General features: G+C 38.4%; 1 protein-coding gene across 2 annotated transcripts in view; it reads right to left on the bottom strand.

Annotated features, from left to right (window-relative positions):
* Positions 1 to 9,570, bottom strand: part of ralgapa2 (Ral GTPase activating protein catalytic subunit alpha 2) — a 91,885-nt gene extending 82,315 nt beyond the window's left edge. For both annotated transcript variants that reach the window (XM_083924834.1, XM_083924833.1), the window contains exon 1: positions 9,328 to 9,570. In XM_083924834.1, coding sequence (XP_083780960.1) covers positions 9,328 to 9,433 — 106 coding nt within the window. In that variant the 5' untranslated portion in view covers positions 9,434 to 9,570. The remainder of the gene's footprint in view (positions 1 to 9,327) is intronic.
* Between the last annotated feature and the right edge of the window lie 6,572 nt (positions 9,571 to 16,142).

Raw genomic sequence — 16,142 nt, 5'->3', positions numbered from 1 at the left:
TCCCCATGACAGACATTTAGAAAAAATGTCGCCTAAGGGGTGTGCAATGATCTGATACTGTGTTTACTGCAATTTGGTCAGATAAAAATATTCAAAGACAGTTGGACAAAACAAAACCTCTAAGGGTTGATGAAGTACAATCAAGAATCAATCGAGCCAAGGCCCAGATCATTTCAAGTAATGTGAGTGCAAGTGGGCCTGGGCCGCGGGTAAGAGGAAGGGGGAACAAGTATCCTAAAGCACAGCACGGATCACACCCTTTATTGAAATGAAAGAAAGTTATCAAAGCCGCTTTACATTTTTTAACACTAAATACATTTTCCACATTTTTTTTAAACCAATCAAATACAATACTTAAATGCATGTTATGAACATTTAAACGCAAAAAAATATTTTTTGGGCTTTCTGTCTACATGTTTTCATCGGCCACAAAGATGACAACATAAAGAAAAACAGATCAGTTGCAGACAGTGCCTACCGACCTGGCTGGTTAATATTTGACTATAGTAAGGAATATAATCATAAATCTGCTGACACAGCTAAGGAGGGCAAGTCTGTCACATGACGCAATTTACAGAGTTACAATAGGTAGCAGGCTGTATGAGACTCATTTAAAGCCTTGATAACATACTGCTGCTTCTAATATTGTTGAATGGGCTCCAGGCTGTGCTGTCAATCATCATTCAGTACTTGCTGCGCCAAAATGATGTTCCTTATCAGGAAGTTGATTAGAGCCAATTCACTTACTTTCTCTATCAGTGTTAACAAGAGATTACTCTTCCATGGGTTGCTGTAGGTTATAACACTTTTAGTTTGCAGCATAGTGCAATTGTGGACTCTCACTAACAGCAATATAAGCTTGTAGTGGACTCGCTACTTTTGCGATGCTATAGCTAGCAGCGATGGGGACTCGCATGTAAGCCGTACACAAATGTGACTTCAGACTTAACTTGGACTTGCCCCCCAAAGACTTGAAACTCGACTCGGACTTGAGATTTGAGACTTGTGCGCAATATTTTTATTTATGTACTTTTTGGAACATTAACATCAGGAGCAGGAAATCATTCACTCCCATAGAGATGTGAGAGCAACCACACCTCACAGATGACACGGAGGGCACGTCACCTGCTGCTGCTGGGGCGAAATTAGTTTTAAATTGGATATTCAACAGATATTCACTCAGTCCGAGCCTATCCGAATATCCAACTGAAAACTAACTTCACCCTCACTCATTACTCAAAACAAAAGAATTGCTGAATGCAACGCCTGTGTTAAGCTCATCTGCATAAACTATCAATGTTAGTTTTGTGAGAGGTTATTCTTTAGATTGGCGTTCATTAAATTACATATTTTTGAAAAGTGTTTTCTTATCGGTGCTGCCACCATCTGCTGTACACCGTTAAACCGGGAGACATACACCTTAATTGTTAATGTCAGCTAAAGGCAAGTTTACGTTACAGGTTTATTGTTGACCTCATAAAGTTAATGTTACTGCGTTATTAGCTTTAACCATTACACTGCATTTGAGAGGCTTGAGGATTTTTTTTATTTATTTCACAGGAAAAGCTCACCAACATTAAACATCTCTTTTTTTCAGAGTGCCCTGAGACAGGCAGCAGCACGACTGACAACGTTTTTGACAAACATAATGAGCGGCCAATATAAAATACATGACTTTAATACAAGAAAATAATTATCAAATAACAAGTGAAAACAGCATAAATACATCAAATTGAGCATAATCAGACAGATGTGTCGGCCGCCAAGTTATTATCAAATGTCTTAAAATCCAGAGAGAGCACGACCTGGATTTTCTGTAATTAGTTCCAGGTAAAGAGAGCAGCAAACTGTTTATTTACAGTCGATTTTCAACTGTCATTAGTTGGGACCTTGTATAATTATACAACATGGTTGCACTCCAACTCTATTTTATTTTTTATTAAAACCACAAGGGACTTGATTAGAACTTGCTTGTTTAGACTTGAGACTTGATTCGGACTTCCCTCAAAGACTTGACTTGGACTTGAGTGAGTTGTGACCATCTCTGATAGCTAGTCAGGAGAAAATATGGATAACAGGCTTGGTCATGCAATATATCATCCTCTCTGAGCAATGAATCAACAAAGAATTATTAATATACTGTCACGCTAAAGCAATGGAGCAAAGCATGTAGCACTCTCTGAGTTGACAGAGGCACAGCAGACTACAACTCATATAAAGGTATGTCAGTCTGTAATAACTAAACCTTATTTAAAATGTAAACAGGCATGTAATGGCTCTGAAGAAGTAATTGAAAGCTCATGATAAATGCTACAACAGAGCACCATCATAGGGTTAAGCACAAACTACAGCTGCATTAAAACAAAATATTTTTTTAATGCAATTATTGTCAAAAGGGTCATTCCTGCAATCACAACACTTATGGTGCATATGATTTCATTATGATTCCACTGTGCCAAACACTGCATGAACACCTCTCCACTTGCAGTCTGTCTAGCTGTGTAACAGATTGGGGACTTTGGCTCCAAACAGAGTACGGTGTGAAAAAGTCATGGTAGAACTGGCAAAGCCTGACCTTATCCCAGTCTGAGATCACACATTAGAGTGGCTTATCGTGGCAGCTAAGCACTGAAGAGCTGTTAAACTGGCAACTTTCACTCTTCCTCTTCAGGTGGCACTAAACCCTTATCTTTATCAACACACAGGGGATACATTTGTTTCCCCATAAAATGAGTCCTTCTGGACATTGCCTTTCATCAAATGGAGGGCAGAATTTTTTTTTAAAGACGGACACTAGACCATCTGTTTTTAATTCACAGTATGCACGGTATAATAATTTCTTCCATGTCACCAGATGTTTTTCTTTTCAGCATAGGTATAAAATGCAACAATTCACCACAATGCGAGGGCATGATTCTAATGTTTAATTCTAAAATGAAAAAAGTTACACTAGTTGAATTAAAAGATTAAAATATCCCAACCACCTTTGTAATGGCCTTTTCTCCCTGCTGAGGTCGGGAAGAAGGTATTGGAATTGTATACAATCTGCTTATGCTGTAAGCCAGTGCTGAGTGTTTATTTTCCTTTGACTTTAACCTGATATCCATAGCAGATTAGCATGAGCTTGGACATTCAGAAAGGCTTTAAGATCAAACCGTGACAACAAGTGGTGTCACAGTAAACGGCAGGTACTGGGCTTGGTTTGGCTTTTATAAAAGCAGGACAGGTAAACAGTGTAACTAGACAAACTGGTTTTTCATGTGCCTGCCTTGTAAAATCACACAGATATCCACTGCAGAACACAGAGTACTGGTGTTTCCCTAGCTCTACTTCTCTAGCAGCTAAAAGAAGAACGCCTTTCATTTAACAACATGTGATTTATATCATATCAGAAAAGTGAATCTCTGAAACACTTAACAGTACTGCCACAGACTGAAAACAGAAACCTATCAAAGGCTTTCTGTACAGTTTGGAGAAAACATCATAGAGGTTGACAAAATGCTTTTAAAGTTCATGTATAAAAACCTGAAGCCTAATAAAAATTAATCTATAACCAGTGAGAACTGAATCCCCTCTAGAAATAATAGTAAAAGTCGAAAAACAAGTTAATAATTACTTTCTGTATATACAGTACATGAGGAAGAACATTGAAATAGATTCAAGTATTCATGTCATGCAAGCTCCAGAACATTACCAGGTCTGCTCTTTATCAAGACTGACAGTAAATGATTCAGCTGGCCCTCTGGTGCTTTACAAACAATACCAAAACAATCCATAGCAAAAAACCCTAATGACAGCCCTATGTAACGTGTCGATTAACAAGACCTGATACTGATTTCATAAACAGGCAGTATTGTGGCACTGCAGCTTCCATGCAACGCCAGTAAGATCCCACCCGACACTATGAAGTGTGGTGGGCCAGCAACACTAATACATATAATGTGTAATATCTTACTGCTCTGGTTTTATCATGGCATAGTTTGCAATTCTAATGACCCGGGGATTGCTGCATAGGACTTATTTATAGTGCCAAATGTTTATCTTGACACCTGCAGCAGTTTAGAAGAAGCCGCACTAACGGTACCTTAATCGTAGGAATAAGAAGGTAGAGGAGGGAATTTAATTTATTAATGAAAGAGTAAATGTTCCCCTTTTAATGTTAACACCTTGCCTAACCAGCTCACCAAAAAGGAGGCTCCACATCAACAATGGGATTTTCAGCGGGAATCAAAAATGTCCAAATGGGGATTGATTGAAAAATCTGTGTTACCAATTACCCCTAGTGGGTACATCTCAGCTCTCTCAACTGCAGTTGTTTCACAATAGTCTCTGCATGCACCTGCACCACCACCTCACATGCTCATATTTTACTTCCCAACATCTCCTGTAAGTCTGAGTAGGACGGAGGACAGAACCTTGGCTCTCTATTTAGCAGTACTGTCTCTAATGTCATGGTTTCCAACTTATTTTAGGCCATCAAAAACAAAACAAGAAAATGGTAGCCTGGCTTTAATTTTAAAATGCAGGCAAACCTATATTTGCTATGAATCCTTACATTACTCCATAATTTAAATGTCTAGAACAGCGGCCTCTGTGGCTCATTCCTCATTTCTTCTTTCAACACTTCTTCTTAAGCAGCTTTGCAGAGCTCATGCTGAGGGCAAGAGCTAAGATGTTAAATGCCAGGACCGTAATGACAGCAACTGTTATCGTAATAGGCCACACCAGACAAACATATGTTAATGGCTGTCTAGTGTTGCCTAACCTCAACAGCAGACAATCTTGCCTGAAGTCACATACTGCTTCAAATGCTGTATGGGCATCTTATAATTATATTTTGGTTAATGGTGTGATTGGAATCAATTTGTACAGATTTATGTTCATTTTGACTTAAAAGTCTATACTTGCTTATACGTGTAAAAAAGCTTCAATAATTCACTATGATTTATAGGCCCTGTATTTTCTCTGTGAAACACAACACGACAACTTCAGTGTGTGATAGCCTGTAAGGAAATACCATAAAAAGCCTTGAGAAAAACAATGAATTAAACCCATTTGTGATTGCTTAATCTGCTGGTTACAATACAAAAACAAACCCCTAAGTGTCAACATCATTCCTACATAGTGTGGGATAAAAGATGATAAGAGGCTGAAGATATTCACAAGTCTAACCTAAGTGTTTTACAAAAAGCGAGAATCAGAAGTCGAGTGATCTCTGCCTTAACTTCAGCCACACAGAGGACCTTGTTGAGAGCCCCTCCAGTGTTGTGCTCATTGTTTCCTCTGGTGCTTCACCTTGTGAGTTCATCTTATACTAGCAGCGCTTTCAGTTGACCCTGACCTCAGCAACACTTGGAGCATACACATGGAGAAAAGTGAGGTGTAATGACACTTTATTTCATTTCTTCTAAAGAGGAGTGCAGAGCTTTCTTAAAAAAAGCATTACCTTTGGCTACAACCTCACAGACTTGCACTCACAAAACACACCTGACTGTTATCACTAACAACATTTGCACACCTTGTTACAATGCAGTTTACCAACAGGTTCAAGCTGAGCTTGTTTACAGCAGTTGTAGAGAGAACAAAAGAAAACAAACAATACGTCCTTAGGATATAACAACATGTATACAGTGTATTAGGTGATGTTGTTACTTGTCCTTTAACCAGAGGGTGCATACTCAAGCCCTCATGATATCAAAGGATACTGAACAACACTACTAGCTCCAGCAGCACTGACCCATCTACAGCTAACCTGGTATTCTGACCTCCCTGTGGAGAGAGCAAGTGAAAAAGCTCCTTCAGGAATCAATGGTTATTCCCCCAGACAAACACTCCTGTGTACAATCAAATTAGTGAGAGATTTTCTACAGTATTGCTGGCATTTTCATCATCCACCTCAGGCTTATTTTAAGAGGAATTGGGGCAGTTTTATGCAACATTGAATGCAAAATGAGTTGGGACAGGGCTTAAGAATGACTCTGAGAGGGAAATAGCCATTTGTGCCTCCACTGAGAGAAGCAGTGCATGATCAGGTGGTTTGCTGGGCTCCTGTAATTACCAACAACAGCCAAATCCAGCCAGGCATGACCAGCAAATTAACATGCAGCAGCTTTCACACTCTATCCCACAGATCTGCTCAGTGAGCAGAAAACCAATACAGGGCCACTCTGAAAATAGCCCATACAACAGTGTCCTTTCAACTCCACTACCACTACAACTTCAACAAGCTGGTTTAACAGATCTCTCATCATGGTACAACATAGCCACACAGAAAATGACACGATTTACAACATTTAGTATGGCGGACAACTTGAAGGAGTCTACGTCATCAAGCTGCGAATGACTTAAGTTTTGTATAAATATTGATGAAACACTTAACTTTAGATTTCCTACAAATCCTCTAGATATTTAGGCTGACATTAAAAGCTAGTTCTCTGCCATCACCGGCAATGACAGTCTTGTTATGCATTACTGAAATAAACTACAGCTGTTGACATTTCACAATTACAGTAATTTATTAGAATTTAGTAAGTCAGCCTTGATTTTTAATACTACTCTTGTTAAATATAATCTATACTATAATACATTGTCAGCAATTAAATGAGGCCAGATATGTTCCCTCAAGTCCCTGTCCTGTCCTCCACAGTGCCCCATCTCTCATCAGTGCTTCCTGTCCACTCAGGAAGCAGCAGCACCAGGAGGAAGTCCTTCCTTAGCGGAAAGCACGGTTAAATCAGGGAGGTTGGGGGACATCAAGCCTTATCTTTAACTGCACGAGGGATAGAAAAACACAGAGGACACGCAGAGCTCGTTATTGACCTCCACATTGGTTGTACTAGTCTTGACATTGAAGGTGTGCTATGATAGCAGAAATATCTAACTATGTTCACTTTGAACAGTTTTGTTCAAGCTAACGGAAAACTATTACGCTGATCTAGTTGTCACAGTGGTGCCAGTGAGCAAAATAAAAAATCAATAAAGCAGCACACTAAGAGTGATGCATGCAAATCCTAATAATCTAAAAAGGTATCTTTTTCCAAGAGTGATTCTTCCTTTCCACTGCCAAGCTGTCCTAGAAGTGCTTAACTGTCCATCGAGTAAAACTGGGCAATAATAATGTGGTACACAGTTTTCATGTCTTTATGAAATGAAGCTAAATGTTATCAAAATCAGTCACAGCATGACATCTTAAAAGCTTTAGGATATGGCATCACATATTTTGGGGGATATTTTCATGTCAAAACATATCACTGGAGATTAAGCTGTAACAATTATTAAAATATTAATTTCTCTAATCGTGAATCATAGTGTAAGTACACATTAAGAGATCATTAGACCAGGCTACATATTGAAATGCATTATCGAATCGTCCATCCATACCAGAGACAAACTCTACAGGGTCTATGTAAATCATAAATAAGTCATAGAGTGTGGTCTATACCTACTCTGTAAAGTGTCCTGAGATAACTTTTGCTATGATTAGGCACTGTAAATAAAATTGAATTGAATTGAATTGAGGTACAGAGCATACTTGAGCATAAGTGACCTACTTTGACTGAAATTATGGAGAGGAAGCACATCATACAATACAGTGCATTGAATCCATCGCAGTTATGAGGAACCATATCTCACAATTCCCTCCTGTCTTCCTTGCCACACTTACGCCAGAGTACCCACTGACCCCATTGTATCTGTGATACAATGAGAATAGCAGAAGTATATACATATGCTAAAGTGTCCAGTAATATGGATGTCATCTTTATAGTAACAAATGAGTCTACTCAGTTGGGATGCAATCAAAAATGTACATCTGCAAACCTAAAATACAACTCAAGTTATATTATGGAGTTCCTACAACATATTACTATTTAACTTGTACACCACCTGCCTTTGATTTACATGTTTGGTAAGTGGATTTGCTATTTAGACTCATAAGGAGCAAAGTAATCCACTAGCTATACCTTTTTATAACATCATTCAATTCAATTCAGAAACCGTATTTGTCCCCATGGGGCAGTTCAAGGGCACATAGGGTAGCTGTACACACAAAATATTGTCCCATTAATTGTAATACAAAACTGTGATGTGCTACACAAGTCATGTTACTACATGCAAGTCCATTTCAACTATCATGAAGAAAGACAGGTTTGGAACAACAGCCACACAACTGTTTTATGGTTGTCATAAATACCGCACTTCCTTGTCCAATGACTGACTAAAACTGACTTCACCTGTTCACTCTTCACGTTTACATTTTTCATAATTCTCAAATCCAATACATCTAGGATAGAGTAACTTGATAATAGCCAAACCAGCAAGAGAAAGCTCTGTTCTGCAGCCTAAAGTATACATACATTGACTATGTTTGTGATATTGCAATTACTACATTTCAGTGGTGGAAATTAAGAACATATCCTCAATTCTGAGATGCTTGTATTTGAGTAATTCTATTTTATGCAAAATTTGACTTTTATGCCACTAAATTTTTGAGGAAATATTGTACTTTTTACTCCACTGAATTTATTTTGTAACTTCAGCTACTAGTAGTTACTTTAGAGATTTAGAGTACTGATATAAAAAATGATCAACAAATGAAAAACATATATTGTTATAAATTAAGCTACACAGCCCTACATAAAGTGAATCAAATAAGCCACACTTTTATCAGCTTCAACTCTAAAGTGATATTTATATTAATCTTTCAATAAGTATAATCTGATAATACAATATTGTGAAATGGGCCATTCCGCATAACAAGTACTTTTACTTTTTGTACTTAAAATACATTTTACTTTTGTAATTTTACTTAAGTAAAATTTCAGATGCAGTATTTTTACTTGTAAGAGCGTTTTTCTACAGTGTGGTATTACTGAGTACTTCTTCCACCACTGCTTCGTTTTTAAACAGCCGGTGTGACACAGGATTAAATGACAACAACGGGTTGTTGTGGTTTTGACATCTACTTCCCAACGACTGATGCCCTGACAAGGCAGCATCAGTTAGCATCTGTTAGCCAGACAGGCTAGTGAGTTAGCCACAAGGGGAGCTAGCTCACATTAGCTATAGCATCCATGCCTTATCACAGAGGGACATGTCTGATATCAGTACGAAAAAAAAAAATGAAAACGTTCGGTAAGTGGCAAACACTTTAAATTGCAAAGTAGGGTTTTTAGTGCGAATTTATATTAATGTCACCTGTCAGCTAGCTTGCAATAGACAGCCTGCCAGGCTAACCTGACGCCTTATTTTACGTTAGCTGATGCTAGCTCGACTAGCTAAAGCTTTCGGGCTCTGCAGCATCAAATAGCCCGGTGACATTTCACTCACCTAACAGTGACCGGAGGTGTTTGAGCCGGGTCAGTACATCCTTCTTTGGGTCCAGAACTTTCTGTGTAGATTTCTTGACGTCTCCATGCCCCCTTCGAGTGAACATTCCGCTATAAAAATGCAACCGTGGAAGCTGAAATCACCTGTGTTTCACCATACACCGAACCTCCAGTGTGACTGTCACTTTCCTCACCACCACTCTATGTGCCTGCTGCTCGGTAAACATTCAACCGACGGCCGCTAGTGTCCTGCTTTTTTTTGTGGGTGTGTAAACACGGAAGCGCAGCCTGACAAGAGGAGTGGTCACATTATTATCAATACGCCTACTTGTTTATAACCCTTCCACCTTTCACTTCTATATGGAGGATTAAACATGACTAAAGTCTCAATGAATCTATAAACAAATGCATAAATAAATACAGGAGGAGGAGGAGTGAATAAATAAATAAATGCATCAATAAATGAATACATAAAAAAATGCATGAATACATGGGACATCTTACATAGAAATACACAAATAAATAAATGTAGGTGAACATAAATGTAAATCATTAATTAATCTATTTGTTATTTTATTAATTTATATATTTATTTATTTATTCATGCATTTATTTGTGTCATGTGTTGCTTTATTGGGGTGGGACTAAATACGTATATACTTCTTCCCACTCCATGAAATGTCAAAAAGAAAAAATGTAATATTATTATTTTCTGTATGACCTTTTCTGCTTTCCTATTTTCCATGTCTGAAATACATTTAAATCAAATCAAAATCAAATCAGTATACTTGTTTGTTTTTAGTTTTTGAAGAGGCGTGTTTTGTCTGGTTCGAGTGCCACGCTATTGCCCTTTAAAACAAATAAGAAAGTCACGATTGAATAAAGTGTCTGCAGTAAACTTGAGGTTGAAGACTGGTACACCTCCTCAGTCTAAAACAGGAATTTATAGGTTCCACTTTCTTCCATACAATAGAGGTCTGAATAAAAGAGGTTGGGGTCTTGTTGTTGTTGCAGCTCCCAAGCGCCCTCTGGTGTTTATAATAGTTCAACACAATTCACCAAGAACAACAATATAGTATACATGCATGGAAAGCAAAATAAACAATTGCAAAGGTCACTCTCTTAATAGAAATAACCACCATGTTTTAGATAAGATGGTTTGCATGTTTGGAATAACTCTTCAACTAAAGATTATTTCCAGTACTGATTAATCTGCAGGCTAAATAAAATATCCGGAATGTTTTTAAATCGCCCATTTCCAGTTTGACTTTATACGAAACTAAGATAACAAGCAGGTATTCTCATTTGCTGGAACCGGTGATTTTGGGGGCATTTTTGCTTAAAGATTGACATATGGATTAATTAAAGAAGTAGCCTATCAGTAAATTAGTTTTCTGCCAATTCACTTATCCATTAATCGACTAATCAATTACACTCTATACTTTTTTAGCTACTCCAAGGGCTTCAAAAGAATTTAAATTAAAATCCAATTCAAGAGTAGAACAGTGTTCTGTATATTTCAATGTATGCAGTTTGTGTGCAGCATGGACGCATTTGGCATAGTGTATCCAAAGTGGTGGTTTCAATGTTTGGCATTAATATGCTGTCATTACAAATAAGATGTTCATTCATTCATTCATCTTCAACAGCTTGTCCCTGTGGGGGTCGCGGGGGGCTGGAGCAGATCCCAGCTGACTACGGGCGTGAGGCGGGGTACACCCTGGACAGGACGCCAGTCTATTGCAGGGCACATAGAGACAAACAGAGACAGACAACCATTCACACCTACAGGCAATTTTAGAGTCATCAATTAATGTGTGCACTTTTAATTGTAGGCTAGACAGTTTTGACTGCAGAGATATGAATAACATTAACAATGGCTGTGTTTCAGTTCCAGGGCACCGGGATTGTTATATGTTGAGACATGATGGCTTTACATGGAACAGTCACTGGTAATGTTATTGATTACACCTGTGCTTTTCCTACAGTGAAAAGTGTAAATAGGGCAAATGTGCCAGCTGTAGAAAATGTCTATGAGGTGTTCTATGTGGAACAATATGCACAAGTGTAAAATGATCCCCTTGTTTATGTTGTTTCTCATGCTGTATAAATGCTCATCAATGTCTCTGAATGCAGTTAACTATAGCTCAGAACCCTGGTCAGGTCAAAGCTTCTGTTAAAAGTACTGTGTCTCCCTGAAAATATCCATAGCTAAATGCACCAATTGTTACAATGTAGTTATGAATGAACCAAGAAACATAACTTCCAGATGAAAGAGACCTGTATTTTTTGATATTCACACCCTGCTATGGTGACACTTACAAAGAGAAAAAGGGTATAACAGCTTCACTGCTCATTCAAGCCGCTGCCACTTGACACTTTAAACTGGAGGTTTTGATGATTTAATATAAGAATACAAGGGATTTTTTTTAAATAGCAGAGCTCCACTACAGTTAAAGTAAACTTAGGGTTATGCTAAATTGAACAGAGTTCAGTGTGCTCATGACTTTAATGGATTTTCAAAATAATTTGTTCTGCATGGTTACGCAGACAATAAATTCCATCTTGGAAATGGAAAAAAAAGTGTTTACGTTCTGAGATGAATCTTAGGTTTGAAGAAATTGGATGCATCCGTTAATCAACTCCAGAAACCCAACATTCTGTGCAATCTCACACTTTCGCTTGTCTGAACCTATCTGTCTTATTTTGGAGGCAATTAATTTTGAAGCTAAGCTGGGAAAATTATTTTATTTTCACATTTTAGACACATCTCACTGAAGGCAGAGTTTATGTAGAGTTCAGCTTTGTGAGATATCTTTTCCGACTTAGTGTTAGATAAAGTCTACGAATAAAATAAATATAAAGATAATATAAATATAAAGAATATATATATTCATAACTGTGCCATTGTTCCCCCTATCACATATCACACTATGCAATAGGGTGTTTTCTTTTTTCAGACTTAGTATTATATACAGTCTGCTAATATAAAAGAATGGATTTATTTGTATTTATTGTACTCACAAAAACCTCAAGTGAGACTCACCGTGATATTCTTGGATGAACAAATTTACCAGGAGATGGCGCCTAAACCATTGGTGATTTGAGGCAAACAAACATACCAATACAAGCTATGCATATTATTGAGTTCCTGTTTACTTTCATGAATAAAAAAATGCATATTAAGGGCCAGCAAATATAGTGTTATTGTAAAAACAAAAGGAAAAAAAGAGAAAATGAATTCGTAATCAATGAAAATGTAGGAAAAGTCTAAAAAAATAGTAAGTTTTAATTGTTTAGCTGTTTCAATAACTCAAAATAAAAGCATTGAGAAGAATGTCAGCGTTTAGGAGTTGACTGTAAAGGGTCTTGTACTCTCAATGACGACTGACAAGACGAGACAGTATTTTATTTCATCCACCACCCCCACATATTAAACACTGACAATGTTGTGAGCGTGTTTGTCTCTCTTTTTCAGGTTCTGCACAATGGACGTCTTGAATGATCTGAGAGGAAACAGAGGGTAGTGAGAGCGGAGGCCAAAGAGGAGGAGTAAAAAGAGGAGTAAAATCAGCCTTTGCCCTGCAGTTTGGTATGACACTCATTATCTGAAGTGGGCCATTCTGAGAAAGGAGGAGGATGCCTGTCACAACAGATGTTGATTACACAAAACAGGGTAGTTTGGAAGGATGTGTGAATAAAACACAAGCTCTCTCTCTCTCTCTCTCTCACACACACACACATACACACACACACACACACACACACACACACACACACACACACACACACACACACACACACACACACACACACACACACGCACACACACACACACACACACAGGGTTATTGTTGGTGCGTTGTCACCAGTCTTAATTGATTGTAATCACCATTCCTTCTTGGCAATCCTCCCCTGTTCTTGGAGTGCAGGTTATTGCTTATTATCTAAGATGACATGGACCTACGATAATCTATCAACAATAACAATGAGACTGGATGGTTTCTTCCCTCTCTAATCCTTCACCTGGAAATCTTTTCCGGTCCAGCTCATTTATGAAATGATATACCATGTAGGCTGAGACAACTCAACTTTATAGTCTTCTGTAGAGCCCTACACTGCTTTCTCAAAGATAGTTCAGTGCCGAATTAGATAATTACGGTGCCAACTGTGACATTCCTTTTGAATGAGATCATTTATATCAAAATGGGATTTCCAGAGTATAAACCCGCATAATTTATTATTTTTCATGCAAGCCTTGAATTGCAAATTACCAGCGCCTGCCTGGCAAAGAAATGAAGGCCTCATTGTGACCAAATGGTGGCACTGCAGCCTTACAAATGTAGACCCGCCTTCTCACGGCCAGGCTGTCGGACTGATTCCAATCCAAGGTTTGAAAAGCACTTGTCTGCTCTAAATTGTTCTTATAAAGAGCTTGGAAATACTTGACTTTTCTCCTTATGTGGTTATGGATTTCCTTTTTGTACAATTAAGTGCCATTAAAAGCTAATGTATCCTGTTAAACCACATTAAGGTGTTGGGGTGGACAGTGGCACAGTTATCAATCCATATATTGTGAATAGGACCCCACTCTAAGCATTTTTTGAAATCTATATTGGACCATTCAAAACTTCAGGATGAAAAGGATCAAAAGGGAAATGTCCATAGGGCTGCTGATTTTTCTGGCTGTGAGACCACCCACAGCTGCTTGACAAAGATGAGCTACGGAGCAATGAAATGATGAAACAAAACCAATCTGTTTTTGACTCAACAGGCGCAGACATAGAGCATCCAATAAGGAAACCTTTTGGATTTTAGTTTTTTTGTTCGCCATTCTTTTGTATTTTTCCTTAGAAGAGTAATCCTGGAACATGTATTGATCAAATAATATTACATACAGTAACATTAATTAATTAAATATATTTAAGGCACACTTTTATACAGAAGTATTACATTGGAAACCCTGATGCCATTTGTTAACAGCTTTTTCTACAAATAAGGCACAAACAAGAGCCTGTCATTTAAGATTACAGCTCCCACCAGGGGTCGTCATGGTGCCCTCAACCACCAAGGTTATCTCACAATTAACAAGTTCAAAGCACAGTATATTTATAATTGTAGAGCCACTCTCTTGTATTTTGAAATGCTGAAAATGTGTTTGTTTTTCTAAACAACAAAACGAGGATACATGTGTTCCCGCATAGAATTTTTCACGTCTCGTTTTTTTCCACATCTCATTACAAATATGAAACTCTGTATATGGATATAAGCAATTTCTCCATCTACTGTTTGTAATGCACACTGTAGTTTGGAGCACATCTCCAAAGAGGTTAATGAGGGGGCACTCTGAAGTAATTAAAACAAGAGCATTATAAGGCAGCAGTTTCACATAAGGCACTCATAGCAGCATAACCCATACTTAATTAAAACTCTTTGCTGACAGCATTCTGTATCTTCTCAGGTAATCTGGTGTGAAATTAATAAGAAGGGAGAATTAAACGACTAATGTTGGCAAAGAAAGGCTATTTTTTTCCTGCGGTATGCATGACAGGGGTCTCTATCTGGAATGCGTGCTGAAAAATACTTCTTCAGGTTCTCATCGTAATCTGATTCCAATTTCACTTGCGGTGTGACACCGTAGTGACAAGCCAGGGGGACGTTTAATTGAAATGTCCATGCTTTTAATTGGATTCTGTTAAGATGTGATATTAGGCTACCTCCTGAATTACAGTCTTGTACCTTTAAATGCTGATACAGAATGGTTTCCAGCGGTGATCAGTTAAAGGGCTGAAATAATGCCTCCATTCAGCGGCGCATCACAGCGGATGCAAAAGAACGTTCTTGAATTCAGAGACAAACTGTTCAACCCGGAGCAATTCAAAGACAGACATTTATCTAGTGAAATGAATTGTTGTCTTTAAACAGGCTTGCATGCTCCAGTAGTAGCAGGCATTGGATTCAAGGTATTTACTTTTTTCTGGTTATTTATCAAACTCTAATATTTTACAGTCATGGTATACACTGATCTTTGTCATGATACTGTATTTAGACCATTACCAATCATACAGTGACTGCCAGATATCCATTGCAAGGCCCGTGAACCAGGCATTCATGATATCATAGTCAAGCTGAAGGTGTTAGCATCCGACTCTGACACGTTCAGGTGATGTGTGGGAGGTAGGCAGCCAAGCTTCCTTCACCTTCTTGTGGGTTGTGCTCTCCCAACCTCCTACATTGATATTGGTGAATTTACCCATTCTAGGACCCATGTCACCCTGCTGTGGCTGTGCAAAACATCCCTGCCTCCTCCACCTACATCCATGACCCCCTCTGATAAGCTTGGAGTTCATCCCTTTCACTGATTAGTTTGCTGGCAGATTGAATGCCCGTGTCTACAGCCCTGTGTCACCCTGGCTGGCTCTACCTGTGTGTGGTTGGATCAGCAGGTGGCTGGCACACTGTCCCGCGTGATAATGAAACCATTATTTATACATAACAGTTCTGTGTGTCCTCAGCAAAGCAATGTTTCCCCCCTTGGGAAAGAACCGCCTTGGTTATTTCATAGTTCCAGAAAAAAAAAAAAAATAGATGTGTGTGATTTTAGTATTTATATTCTGTTTGAGTGAGGATCCTGAAAATGTGAGGTCATTAGTAGCTTCCTATTCCAAATCCTCTTTCTTCAGTATAATGTGTGTATGAGTATAGTGTGTGTGTGTGTGTGTGTGTGTGTGTGTGTGTGTGTGTGTGTGTGTGTGTGTGTGTGTGTGTGTGTGTGTGTGTGTCTGTGTGTGTGTGTCTGTGTGTGTGTGGGTGTGT

Source organism: Echiichthys vipera (genome assembly GCF_963691815.1).
Source record: "Echiichthys vipera genome assembly, chromosome: 12".
In the NCBI taxonomy this organism is placed as follows: domain Eukaryota; kingdom Metazoa; phylum Chordata; class Actinopteri; order Perciformes; family Trachinidae; genus Echiichthys; species Echiichthys vipera.
The sequence above is the reverse complement of the archived record's forward strand: the minus strand, read 5'-3'. Positions and strand labels throughout refer to the sequence as shown.